The sequence below is a fragment of the Colossoma macropomum genome, unplaced genomic scaffold (genome assembly GCF_904425465.1).
Source record: "Colossoma macropomum unplaced genomic scaffold, Colossoma_macropomum, whole genome shotgun sequence".
Taxonomy (NCBI): Eukaryota; Metazoa; Chordata; class Actinopteri; order Characiformes; family Serrasalmidae; genus Colossoma; species Colossoma macropomum.
This window is the reverse complement of record NW_023494796.1, coordinates 9,217,608-9,232,072: the sequence shown is the minus strand read 5'-3', so window position 1 is coordinate 9,232,072 and position 14,465 is coordinate 9,217,608. Positions and strand designations below refer to the sequence as shown.

At 38.8% G+C, this 14,465-nt stretch overlaps 1 protein-coding gene across 1 annotated transcript; it reads right to left on the bottom strand.

Annotated features, from left to right (window-relative positions):
- Positions 1-4,522: 4,522 nt before the first annotated feature.
- chrnb5a (cholinergic receptor, nicotinic, beta 5a) lies at positions 4,523-14,265 on the bottom strand. The gene is made up of 6 exons (XM_036583771.1): positions 14,119-14,265; positions 13,959-14,003; positions 10,575-10,684; positions 7,294-8,230; positions 5,081-5,223; positions 4,523-4,882 (listed from the first exon to the last, which is right to left on the bottom strand). Exons 2-6 carry the CDS (start codon positions 13,983-13,985, stop codon positions 4,867-4,869), a joined length of 1,233 nt encoding a protein of 410 aa, XP_036439664.1. The 5' UTR covers positions 13,986-14,003; positions 14,119-14,265; the 3' UTR covers positions 4,523-4,866.
- Between the last annotated feature and the right edge of the window lie 200 nt (positions 14,266-14,465).

The window sequence follows — 14,465 nt, the reverse complement described above, 5'->3', positions numbered from 1 at the left end:
AATGTTCACGTAGATGGCATGTATCAAACTGATGTCCACATGAGTGCCCGGACTCAGCAGAACATTGTCCAGAGCATCACACTCCCTCCACTGACTCGACTTCTTCCCACAGTACATCCTCGTGCCATCACATTTCCCCAGTAAATGCCGCACATGTACCTGGCCGTCCACATGATGTAAAAGAAAATAGGACTCTTTGGAAAAGGCTACCTTCTCCCATTGCTCCAAGGTCCAGTTTCAATGCTTGTGTGTCCACTGTAGGTGCTTTTGATGGTGGACAGAAGTTAGCATGGGCACACCAACCAGTGTGCTGCGACAAAAACCCATACGCAGCAGGGTGTGATGCACTGTGTGTTGTGACACATTCCGCCTGTAACCATCATCAACAATTTCTGTCACTTGTGCCACAGTAGCCCTTTGCTGTTTCAAACTAGATGGGACAGCCTTCGTTGCCCTCATACACTGATGAGCCTCGGGCGCCCGACACCTTGTCACTGTTTCATGGTTTGGCCTTTGGCCCTCCTCAGAACACTGCCATTAGGTACTCAGCACTGCTGACTGGGAGCACCTCACAAGTCTTGCCTTTTAAGAGTTGGTCCGACCCAGTCACCCGGCCATAACGATTTGGCTCTTGTCAAAGTCACTCAGGTCTTTACATTGCCTATTCTTCCATATCCAACATGCCGACTACAAGGACAAACTGTTCACTCATGGTCTAGTATATCCCAGACCTTGACATGCGCTGTTATTACGAGTAATTAGTGTTATTCTCTTCATCTGTGAGTAGTCATAAGATTTTGGCTCGTTGGTGTATAGTTTGATTAAAGGTTGTTAATTTCATCTTAATATCATCAAATGGCCCAGAGCTTAGAATTAAGATCAGTCTGTTACAAAGTAAATTAAATATAAACGCTGATAGAGTACAGTACTGCAGTCTAGCTGCGTTATTTAGCATGGTATTTTGGATGTGTGTAGTGTATAATATGAATTATAAAACGGATAGTTCTGGTCCTAAAATCTGATTGGCTGAGCTGCGTTCGAAGCCGTTGTAAAATCCGTGATATACCACGGCTATGACCGCTTCACAACAACTGAACTCTGTATCACTGCGCCACAGCACAAAAAACCCTTCTGCTGTTAATGGATTAATCTTTGACTGTAGCGCTGAGCGTACGGAGCACCGAGCACTGAGGCTGAATCCCAAACGGCTCCGTACTCCCTAAATAGTGCCCTGTGCAATATTAAGTTTAGACATTCTGGCTTCTACTGTCAAATAGTGCACTTATTGTTGAGTATGAATGTGGATGAATCCCATTTTTTTAATTCCTACTTAATGCACTAACTATATGGAGGGAGCAGGGAGCCGTTTGAGATTCAGCCCCAGCATGAGACAAGTGGCGTCGTCAGACTGGCAGAAGATTCTCAGTGGTAATTTGGTGACCAAAATTACTTATAAACTGAACGTTTTTGCATTAAACAGTGCTATGTTACGTACGCTCACTGTTATACGATAAAAAGTTTTAACAAATCATAAAATGTCTTCAGTTTGCAGTGATTGGCGACCGAACGTTCTTCTCTTCATTCAGTAGTCAATGGTTGCTTAGCAACAATTCCATACTCTAAAGGAACTACATTTCTTGCCGGAATACTTTTTATAAAAGCAATAAGCCACTCAAGGCAGTGTGTTACTGCAATCGCAGTAACCCACAGCGTCTTGTGGCTTATTGCTTTAATAATATTTGTTTGTGGCAACCAACCCCAAAATGAATTGCCAACCAACCGCAGCAACATCGGGATACAATTCTATATTTACTTCATGTTATCTAACAAGTATTACTTATGCCTTCAAACTGTATCTCCAATCATACCTAACTGTCATTTCTAGTAACTAAAATTAATATTTAGAAAAAAACTGTATTCCTTTAAAGCATATTTTCTTAAATAACACATTTTAAAAACGTGAAGGTTTTGACGTTAAATGAATAACAAGTTATTCAGAATTCAGTTCAAACACTTACAGGAAATGTCATGTTTTGTTCATTATTTCTGCAAGCATGATCTTTTCTAAAAATCTATTTTTACACCGGAGGCTAGACTAACAGATGGTCGTTACTCACATACATCTTTTTTTTTTTAGGTTCCCCAAAATGGATCTGAAGTGTTTGTCCTCCTCTGGTCCCCACAGACCTCTCTCACTCTCTATTTACCTTGTTTATTTAACTTCTCTCTCTCTCTCTCTCTCTTTCACCTTACTCACCCTCTCGTACTCCCTCTCTTTCTCTCACTCTCTCTGCTGTGTAGTATTGTACAGCTATGTAGCATCTCTGTAAGGTACAGAGAGAACAGAAGCCTGAGACGGTGCCAGAAAACAGAGAAAAATAAACTATTACTATTAATAAAATAGATCTCTGCCAGAAAATACATAGAGAATAAACTGAGGGAGTAAACAGTTGTTTTTAAAAACATAAATAAACATACACCAATAGCAAATGAAAGAAAATCTCTTTATTGAAGAATATTTCAAACATATATAATTAAGACTTTCTCCTTCGTGATGAAATATAACCTTTAATTATTCCATGGCAACCTTGTCTCCTTTAAGGCAATTAAAAAGTGATAGTTCACAGAAAATAAATATTTACAGATATCTGCATATCAGCAAACTCAAACAATGTTGTCGCTGCAAAGCTAAAATGTTCTGAGCCACATAAAAATGTTTTTTGCATTTGTGAAGCTTAGCAAAACATGGGGGAAAAAGAATTATACAAAAGATCAGCCTTGGCAAGGAAGCTCTAATAACATCCCCGGTGTTTATTTAGACATGCAAAAAGTCCTTTAAAAACACACCGAAAATGCATAAGTGCAAGTTGACCTTATAAAGTGTGCATATACTGAACAGAAAGCACAAAAATAATGATATTCGATTTTAAAAAGAATACAGTTGTGTGGTTTGAGACGGGGCACCTGCCATGGTTCACCATTAACATTAAACTATGAATCATCAGTGGGCAGATGAAGAACTGGGAGTTAAATGGTATAAAGTAACTGCATCCGTTGAACGTTGGTTAATGAACTGTTTTTATCAGAATTTTTGATCATTCTAAATGGTACATTAGTTAAAACTTGATAGAAGTATCTATATTTAAATAATGGCCAAATCCACAATTAAAGTCCCAGAGAACATAAAGTGTAAAATATTATCAATATCAAACCTTTAAAGTTTGAAGTACACTCTTAGAAATAAAGGTACTGTGCAGGTATGTTTTAGCTCTTCAAGGTACCAACAAGGTAAATGTACCCTCAAAGGTACAACAATGGTTTTAAGGTCCAACTGTGTGCAAAGGTATGCATTTGTACCTTTTCAGAACCTGATGTTTTAAAACAGAACAATAAAAAAAGCCTGGAGATGAGACGGGATGTGTGGAGTCAATAGAACTTAGCAAATATAATTGCAATGGATTTAGGTACAGTTATGTTCCCTAACTAAAGGTACTGAAGACCCACCCCGGTGACAAGAAGGGTACCACTCCACTGACAGTTTTGTATCTTTTTTTTTTTGGAGAGTATTGGCTTGTGCCGGTACAGAATCCACTTATTTGGATGAACCATGTGGATAATAACTATCTATTCACACCCAACTGATTTTCACAGGACAGAAAAAATGCACATCAAGTTTTGAAAACGGACACAGGCTGACCAGTCAGAGCTCTGTTGTCATGGTTGCAGCCCAAAGAAATGTGCATTAAGAACATCTCAACCTCTTAACCAGAGGTTAAAGATCATATATGGCGGACCAGAAGTGAAAGGCTAGTAACGACAGTGAATATGTTACTATGATTATATAGAGCCATTTTTTAGTTTATAGGTGCATCCTACTCTGTTCACGCCCATGACGAACCGCTAACTATTAGCTTCCCTCACTAATGAACGCTTGTGAACGCTTCTGATAAATAAAACACATTTATCAGACAGAGAACAGAAATGAAGGAAAACAAAGGGCAGGGAGCAGAGAGAGAAAAAGAAAGACAACTTTTTTTTTGTTGTTATTTAATGTGTCCACGTTTTTTCAGCGAAATCTGTGGGGATATTTCTCACAACTCCACAGTTCAGTCTTAGAAAAATGGTTGCATTTTCTGCTTCCCACAATCTAAGTAAAGTGAATTATAAATTAAGATTACAGTCCATAATCTCAGAGTCCAGTTTCAGTGCTCTACTTCAAATTTTTATCTTTATTGTCTGTTTTTTTTTTCATTTAGTGTCTCTATGAAGGGGAACATAATGTCAGTGATATTTTTGGGAACAGGTTTTGTTGGGAGGACACAGCTGTAATTGGTTGGTTTTAAGAGTGGACAAAAGTGAACAAATTAAATACTGATAGACCTGACATTATACTTAGTATTGGAGTTTTTTTTTGTAATTTTCTGTTAAACATATGTTTCCTTCTTTTTACTGACACTGATAAATGAATAACTTGTACTCAATGCCTGTTTCAACTGTAAATTAAATTAAATAAAGGTGGTGTCTGACTTTTGCACATTTACTGTATTTTGTGTGTGCAGAAGATTAACTTAACTAGATAGTAATCATGGATTTAGGTTCCTTGGGACTTTACATAATTGTGGTCTCTCCACTTATAATATATACCTTATTCCAAATATGACAGCAAAGAAAATAAAACAGTCGTACAGCTGGTCATCTAAAACACAACAAAATGTATTTTGCATATTTTAAAATGCACAGTTTTTGAGTTTGGCCCCCAGTCCCCATGTGTGTAGGGTGAATCTCAGTCTTTGACTTCATATACTTGGTCTTATTGCTGTGGTTCAGATGTGTTCAAATATCTTCTTGAGTTTAACCAGCACATGTTTAGAAATCGCCAAAGCTAAAGTAGAAGAAAAAGAAAAAAGCAGAGCATAGGAAGGAAGAGAGTGGGAGACAGAGAAAGAAAGGTTTATTATTTGAAGGTGAATTTTGGTTTGTGTATGTGTGAATTCTAGGAAAAAGCTTACAGTGGCAGCAGTATTTCTAACCATAACTGTCGAAAAGCATAAAAGAGAGAAAAGAGAGGAATATGACTCACTCGTCCTTCGCTACGGGGGTGTTGTAGCTCTGAAACAGCGGCTGAACAAAGAGGCCGAGAGTTCCGATCACACATACCAGGATAAAAACCCACAGGAACAAGCGGTCAATCACCATTGCTACATACTTCCAGTCCTCGATGATCTACAAATACAAAAATCATACACTTTTTTTACATGTAGTAGTCATTGTCATTTCCAAACCTCACAACTACATTTTCTTATTATTTTACACCATTTACATTTACATCCTTTACATTATGTGAACATTTATAATGACTGAACTAATATAAATGGTTCAAAATTACTTGGAATAAAACCTCATGACATTAAAGTGAAGAGGTATTTTCTTCCTGTGAAGGTACCATTTCAGACATTCAATGTTTTGTGAAAAAGTACCGTGCAAAAGTCAGAGACCACCCTTTCATTTATTTAATTTCCAAAATGACAATTAAGCCCAAGTTATTAATTTTTTATCATCAGGAAAAAAGCAGAGAAACATATTTAATAGACAATGACACAGATGCCTCAACAACTAAAAATAATATCTTTTTGTTTCAGTATTTAATATGTCCACACTTTTCCACAGGGCCAAAGTTCAGTCATAGAAGTTGGCTGCATTTTCTGCTTAGTAATCCTAAACACATTAAGTGATGTTGAGGTCTGGACTCTGGGGTGTTCAGTTCAATGTTTTGGGAACAAAACCTTCTCTCTCCATTTTTGTTGTTTATCATTTTATGACATAATGTAAAAACACTTTAAATTTTGTGAACATTTCATGATGAATAGTCCAACAGAAATGACCCACAATTACTTAAAAAAAGCATCCAGTTCCATTGATTTTCATTTAAAGATAGTTTTTTCCTTCTACTGAAAAGTTACCATTTCAAAAATAGGAGCTTTTGTTCAACCAGTGACATTTGCAAATTGCAGCAGCACATTCTTTCAGACCCATAGCCATGACCATGTGATTTGTCTTCTCACAGTGGAAGGATGGAAACCTGTTAACTTTTTCGGATGTAAAAGAAGTAAGAATGAAGCTTCACTTTCTCCTCTCTCTCAAAGATGAAAGATTTAAGTGCTGTTTATCTGATGAGGACATCATTTGGTGGTCTACCAGGTCTTGCACGGTTTTTAGGTGTTCCATTTTCTTTGCATCTTTTACTCAATACTTTGTATCTTGAACTCCGGTTTTAGAAACTCCTGTTTTCTACTTATTTTCCTTTAACTTTCTCCCTCACTATGCAAGTGGATTATCTTACATTTAATCTCCTCAGAAATATCTTCAGAAATTATGGTTGTTAAAGTCATTTTGATCAGAAAAGCAAATAAATAAAGGGCAGTCTCTGAATTTTACACCGTACTCTGTATTGTGGTTTGTCCCCATAAAAAGAGCAAAATAAAGACCACTCACTGACTCGTACAAATATCCATAAATAAAATACTAAAGAATTAACACACCAAAAAACAACAAAAAATATCTCTGCATTGTTAATGTGGCCATCACGAACCATTTCAAGCTTCAAACAAACAACTTCCAAAGCGGCAACATAGCTGCCCCAGGCTTAGATGACAGTTTACAAACACAGAACCTGGCAAGTAAGCCCAGATTTTGCTGTGCTATTGGTGTGTGCTGTCTTGAGGCATTACTGGTGTTTGGAAGCCTCTGTGCTTACATTACCAAACACTGGCCAGCTAGTTTTAGTGACAGTATATTAGAACGTTTCCATAGCAAGGATGGGTGTACATAAATACCTGTATACAAATCTTCAAAATGAAGATTATTCTGACTCATTTCAGTGCCTTTTCATTACTGAATACTTGATGACATTTTCTATACTATAAAAAATAAATAAACTGTGCATCTATTGGCAGTAAATCTGATGTTTTATGCCACATGGTGTGGCCAAGAACCACCTACTTTGGCAAACTATCAAACACAACCTGCTTTTGAAGTAGCAGGCCACAAAATTTGTTCTCACACTGGTGATCCTAAATCAAAATTCTGCTTAATTTTTTTAACAAATGTGGAGGAAAAGCAAGCATTTTGCTTGCACTGTTGAATGCTGGAATATCTGAACAGTAAATATGTGAAAAATGCCCATCCCTAGTCTAGTGGTGTTTTGAAGCCTCTGTAGTTACATTACCAAAAACTGTCCTGCTACTTTTCTAGACTGTGCAATAGAAATGTAATTTCCATAGTGATCCTCCTCACCCCTTCATCGTCGTCCTCGATCTTCATGTGTTCAGCAATGAACCGCACGCCCTCTATGGCCTCGTCTACTTCCGGGTCTCGTCTGAGCCTGACCCTCTGTCTGAACTCTGACCCTTCTGGCAGCTCACCCAGCCTCCAGGCCCTGCCGGGGTCATTGCCAAGGACGAAAGAGTCATCGGGCGGGCCACTGGAGAAAGACATGCGCTGGTGCTTCCGCCTGAACCTTTCCCGCACGTTGGAGCTGCCAGGCCGCCGCATAAGCAGAAAGATGGGTAGGCGACACAGGAAAACACGCTTGACCCACTCGGGCATGCGATGAGTGGATGGAGAACGGTGGTGTACATTAAGAACACAGACACTTGTGACGATGGAGAAGGTGACCAGTACCATTGTGAACATCAGATACTTCCCAATTAGTGGGACAGCTAGCGAAGTGGGAGGTACGATCTTGGAAATTAGCAAAAGGAACACAGTGAGCGCCAGGAGAACGGAAATGCAAAGAGTCATCTTCTCGCCGCAGTCCGACGGCAGGTAGAAGACCAGAATGGCCAGCGAGGTGATAAGTACGCAGGGGATGATGAGGTTGATGGTGTAGAAGAGAGGTTTGCGCTTGATGACGAAGTCATATGTCACATCCATGTATGTGTGGTCATTGGGGTCTTCGTTCTTGCGGCCTGGCAGTGAGACAATGTCCCATTCTCCGCTAGGTGTGTAGTCGTCACGGCTGGCGAAGTCTGAGGTCAGAACTAGGTCCAGTTCAGTGCGGTCATACGTCCACGAGCGGAATTTGAGCGTGCAGTTCTGCTGGTCGAAGGGGAAGTTTCGCACCTCGATGGCACAAGCGCTCCTGTAGATGGCCGGAGGTAGCCAGAAGATGTCGCCTGAGTTGGACACAATGGCATTGCTGTAGAAGGACACCTCGTACACACCATCCGCACTGAGAGACAGAGAGCAGAGAAATATTTAACTGTGCTGTAGAGACGTTCCAATCAATTTTTTTTTGCCCTCAGTCCCAATTTAAGTTCTCTGATTCTGAATATCTGGCAATACTGAATCCTTATACAATACTTTTCGTAGACAATACATCCACACAGTGCACACTGCAAGTACATTAATGTTAATGAAATCAGGCCTATTTATGTAATACAGAGAATTTCCAGTCAAAATGCCTTCATAACAGCTTCAATTTCAGTGGCTTGCTTTCAGTTTTTCACAAGAATCTACATCACTATTTTTACTCGCAAAGTTCAGTCTTAGAAGTTGGCTGTATTTTCTGCTCGTCACAATCCAAATAATCCCAAACATTCAGTGAGGTCTGGGCTCTCTCTAGTTTTAGTGCGCAAATTGTTTTTTCAAAGTGGAAGAAAGAACGGAAACACCTGAGGATTTTTTCAGATTTGAAGCTTAATTTTCTCCTCTCTCTCAAAGTTGAAAGCTTTAAGTGCTGGTGATAGGGATGGTTTTGGTGGTCTACCTGGATTTTCAGGTGGTTGTTCCCAACTTGCAGGTGGAGTCCCAATTTCTCTGTAACTCTTAATAATTTTTTGAACTCCAGTTTTGGATACTCGTGTTTTTTACAGTTATTTTTCTTCTTTATGCAGGTGGATTGTCTTACATCTAATCTCCTCAGAAATATCTCTTGAAAAATGAATAATTTGTGCTTAAAGGCCGTTTTGACTGGAAATTAAACAAATGAAAGGCTCAGACTTTTGTACAGTACTGTATGTGCTAGGCTGCCCATTACTTTAAAACGCTACAGTTAAATCACATAATTTTTAGTGTATGTATACTGTAACACTTTGAATTGATCTGTTTTTTTGAACTGCTTTTCTAATATGACCAATTTATATTGTATTGAATATGCTACTTTCGTATTCCAGGGTGCTCTAATAGACATAATAGCCTCCTTTCCTCTGTGTTAGAGGCATTGTTACTCTTACCACTAAGCGTGTAATAGCTGTGCACTCACATTTTATGTGCAACTAGTTTAACTGTGTTTTGACAAATGACAGCCAGTGCAGCCACAGTTGAAACAATGATTGTTGAGTTATTTTCACTTTCCACTTTAAAACAGTCCCATAAAAGCGTATCTCACTTTTGCAGATGGTGTAATGTCTATATTACGTTTACGGCAGTGGCATAAATAGAGTGCAATGGGGAAAGGATTGGGCTTAATATATTCTATATCAGTCTTTCGGATCAAATCGTGACAATCCCTGCTGTGCAGCTATTCATATCAAGGAATGCTCATCTCTACCTCTGACCTGTGTGTGTGGTAAAACCACTATCTCACACTGTGTCTGATTAATATGCATTAATTAACCAATTGCTAATCCACCCTCAATTTCCTTCCCTCAGTAGACTATCATATACAGTGTTTCAATTAAAATTAGCATAGAAACAGAACGTTTATTTTAGCCAGGGATTACCCAGCCCATGAAAGCATAGCAAAACACATCTTAAGCTAATTAAAACATCATCACATGATATAATCACTTGTTACCAGATCCATTTGCGTATCATATATTGCGTGTCATTCCACTCCCCTTGTTTTTTGGATTCTTGTTTCATGAACTAAGTGAACAGCTGACTCACAACATCATCCTCTCCAAATGCTTGTAGCATAAAATCTACCTTCTTTCAAACAAAAGCCCAGCCACACTCTACAAGGCGCCGGTGACCTAGATCGTACAGCGTGAAACACATGAGTGATATCGTTTGTCATAGGGTTTTGCGTTTGGGATTGTTCTAAAAATGCCCAAACGACCTGACAGAACAGCAACATGGTGAGGCGGCTGCTCTCTCGCTTTTGGCAACTCCATGGCATAATTAGTCAGTCTTTTGGAACACTGACAGCCTGCTTGGAGTATTGTGTTTCCTGCACAAAAAAAAGAAAAAATCCACTGCGTGTCAAGCCTCAAATCCCCCAAAGATTAGGAGGCTTAAGGCGTTAATAAACAGCAAATAACAGACTGATATACAATGTTCTACTTGGGGCATTTTTTACTCAGAGGGATTTTTTGGACAGACTTCTGATATAGGTCCTTTACAAAAATACAGTCTTCTCTGATAAGACATCACTTTGTAAATCAGTGAGTCAACCAACTAACCAGTAAACCTATCAAATGTCTAACATATTGTAGACTACAAATATTCATCTGGCCTAGCAAGTTACAGTCACTGCATTGTGATTAACAGTAAGCGAAGTGTATATGAAATGGACAGCGACTGGCTAATGCAGAGTGTGGAGGAGGACTTTTGTAACAGCAGCTGTGGCGTACTTGTTGTAGAGGACTATATCAGGTAGCCAGATGTGGTGGGAGGGGATTCGGATTTTTTTGATGCCATCATATTCATCTGGGTCCCACACTAGTCTGTAATCGTTCCATTCCTGCGCGGGACAGAAGAAGAACACACTAGATGAGGGACATGAACACACAAAATGATCAAACAAGCATAGCTGCTCAGAGAAAACCTAGCCTGGCTTTACACTGTGAAACTTTCATGCAACTTTAGTTGCTTAAAACCTACATGAAACTAAATTGCACTTGAGTTGCATAATGTAAAGCGTCCCACTACTCATTTGAAACTCAGCTGCAGGAGCTGCAAGCATGGCAACTTCAAACAAGTTTCATATAACAGCCAACCAAAATGCAGATAATGCATCACATGACAACATCAAATGACATCAAATGATTTATTTCACCGGATCAACTGACAAGAAAATAAATCAGAAGATGCTTTATTGGACAGTTGGAAAGGAGACCCATCACCCAACTGATTTAAGGTTGTAGTTTTATTTATTTTGTTAGTTTCCTGAGCCATGACACAAACTTAAGTTTCTATATGCTAACGTTTCTGTAAGCAGCTGCATTAACTGGCCTGTTAACTCTAACAGCTGTTTAAGTGGCTGCTTTTACCACCGTTTCTTCTTGTTTAGCCTGATTGTAATGTTATTTATGTAGCTAGATTCATTTTCTCCTCCACTGATGTCCCCTAATTTTATACATTTTTTAATTTTCTAATTTTATACAGAGCTCAGATTCATTTGGAATCCCAAGGATAAAATTTCTTATAGAAGGGAGACTGAGATGTGCTTCTAGATGAAATGCTTCCAGGACAGAATGATCAAGACATCAAGTAGGCTATAATTGTAATGACTACCTAATTTTAATGTTTTATTGACTCAACAAACAACACATACACACAACAGATAAAAAAGATACAAATATATAGTGAAGAACCCTAGAAAGGCAGATAGAAAAATGACCTATATATAGATATAGAGATATAGAACGGTAATGACAGTTGGAAAAATATACAAAGATGATAAAAATGCAGCAAATATCTAAATTTCGTTGTGTGTAGTTCTGCTTTAGTGATGTAGCAGGCTGCGAGTGTTGGACGAAGGGATGTCAATCGCACACTAATCAGAATATGAGGCCACATTCACACAGTCCTCAGGCAGGTCTGATCAGCCATGTTTATTATATTTCTGTCTCCTTTTTAATTTGAACTTTACTGAATGTTCAATGTAACATATGCACATTTACGAAAGTGCTAGGGCTCATAAAAGTGGTAAATCGGTCACATATTCAAATTACATTTCTATTTATGGATATTTAAATGATCAAATTTATTGAAAATGATCAGATGTTTGTTGCAGCCCTAAACGTGACTATTATTAATAATCAACTCTGCAATAAACTATGTTTTTGTGTATTCCATCACACTGTGGTCTTTGCGGTTCATGTGGTCCTCGAAGCTGTATTGCTTTATTTTTTTCACTGGATATGTGTATTAAAATGCATGTCTATTGCTAATAGGCTTATTTTCATTTGTGTACATATCTGAGATGGGGATTCGAGTCAGCAACACAAGTTGACTGACTCTTGACTTACTCAGATTCAAGACTTAAGACTTAAATTAAACAAGTAAAATTTAAAATTTCAGCCTGACAAAACATGAGCAAAACTGATTAAATTAGGACCACCAACCATAATGCAGTTAATGAATGAAACCTCTCCTTTCCAGCTTTTTGTGTGGTGAAATAACACCTTTCATTACAGAAAAACCTTCAGTCTGATGGACAAAACAAGCACTATATGAAGTAAATAGTGTTAAAAGGAAAGAGGCAAAACAACTTGAACAGTTGGCCAGCATACAGTCATGCAGCAAGTATGCAAGCAAGTGCGCTAGCTTTTATAGCTTAAATTGCCAGTGTATCTAGCTGAAGTTTTAGCTATTGTGTTACAAACGACAGACTAACTAACCGTTTCTAACTGTTTTGCCTCTTCCTGTAAGGCCCGGGACACACCAAGCTGACGTTTAAGAACTAGCGCCAACTATCATCTTCCGTCAGATCACTGTTGCCTCTCGTCTCGTTTTGTCTTAGTGAAAATTTGCACTCGAACATGCATGAAGACTACAGCTGTAACGCGCCTGTGCAAAAGGGAGCAACTCTCTATAGCAGAGGAAAACTGTAGCGTAAAGGTAGTATCTGTAGTACAAAGTAAAGAATGTATCTGCATACAAAGTAAAGAATGTATTGTTTGAACACATCATAGGCTACAAATGTGTTTAAGCTAAACCTAGTTGTGTTAAAGTGAATGTAAATCACTTTTTGCAGTGCTAAGTGGGTAAAAAGACTACTTAACAGTGAATGTTTGAACATTTAACAGTGAATGACTGCATGTTCTTAATTAAACGAGAAGAAGTAAAAAAGTCTGAGCTTTTGTGCGTCTGTGTTTTTTCTTGTTGGGAATATGACAATCACATTATTTTTAAATATTTGGACATTCGGATATCAAAAATAGTTAAAATGCCCATTCCTAGTGCTAAAACTTTGCTACTTTCACTGGCATTGAAAAATGTGGCTATTCTGTGTGTGTGTCTGTTTGAGAGTGCTGTTTTCTTGCGTTGCTCTCTTTCTTGCATTCATTTCTTTCCTCATTTACCCTGTTTCACAGCCAACCCCTGCTGAATCCAACATGCTCAGTCTGCAAAAAAAGTGCTGAGGAGTACTGTCTAAAGCCCACGGTGCCATACACACTGACTACGGGCGATGGTCTGCCACCAATGCTCACCAACGACCTGGTGGTGTCTGATGGTAGACAGTCAGCCTGGTGTGTCTCAGGCCTTAAACACCTCATGAACTGCAGGTAATGCTTCAGTTCTGTTCTTCTGAACTGAAACTGAAGGTTTTTCTGTAATGAAAGGCTAATTATTGGATGCCGTGTTGAGTGTGACGGGTTTTTGACAGGGTTTATTTGTACAATACTGCAGCTAATTATGAGACTAAACTAAAAGTCACTAAATACTCAAGACTAGATTGAGACTCAGCTAAGCTACAAAACAGTGTATGGCAATGAGCAAAGTGCATGGTCCTAAGCCTACACAGAGCTAGCATAACATTTTGCAGGGCTTTGCTAATAACAGTAGATATTAAAATAAAAATAGCAGCATGAAATCTTCAGTATGAGAACCCCTGGGGTTGACCATATACTGTCCTAATTTCAGAAACTCAATTGCTGCAGTGTGTGTAATAGGATTTTTTCATGAAACTGAACTAAACTTGAATTTACACTCAGCATGGTGTTAGTGTGTGTGTGTGTGCAGTAACGTGCTGAGGTGCTGAGTTAGTGAGCTGCAGGTGAATATCCCACCTGAGTGAGCCACACGTTAGTTGTCATGATTTGCTCCCTTTCATTCTGCAAGAGGGTGACAATAGCAAAACAGGATTAGGAGAGCAAATGAAGCACTCCACTGTAGTTTAAAATCTGTTTAAGTGCAGTGTTTGTGTGTGTGTGTGTGTACAGCACTCACCACACTGATAAGCTGAGCGAGAGACACTTTGATGCCGATGGTGACCTGCTGGCTCTTGTTGACCGCCGGTCTAATCAGTTTATTATAGCGCTCTGGACCCAAAAGAAACTCCACCAACCTCTCCTCAGCATCAGCTTCTAGAGAACCTGACAGACCAACATACAATCATACTCAGATCTCAAGCAGGGACATCCAGTCAGAACTGTAGATTTCAAACTTCCAATCGAAAGCACACATCGCTGTTATCAGAAAAAACCTTGTATCTCTAAAATGATAACTTTACCGAAGAAGGGAAAAACAATGGAACCAGACTTTTTTCCAAGTAATTTTGGGCTGTTTCTTTTGGT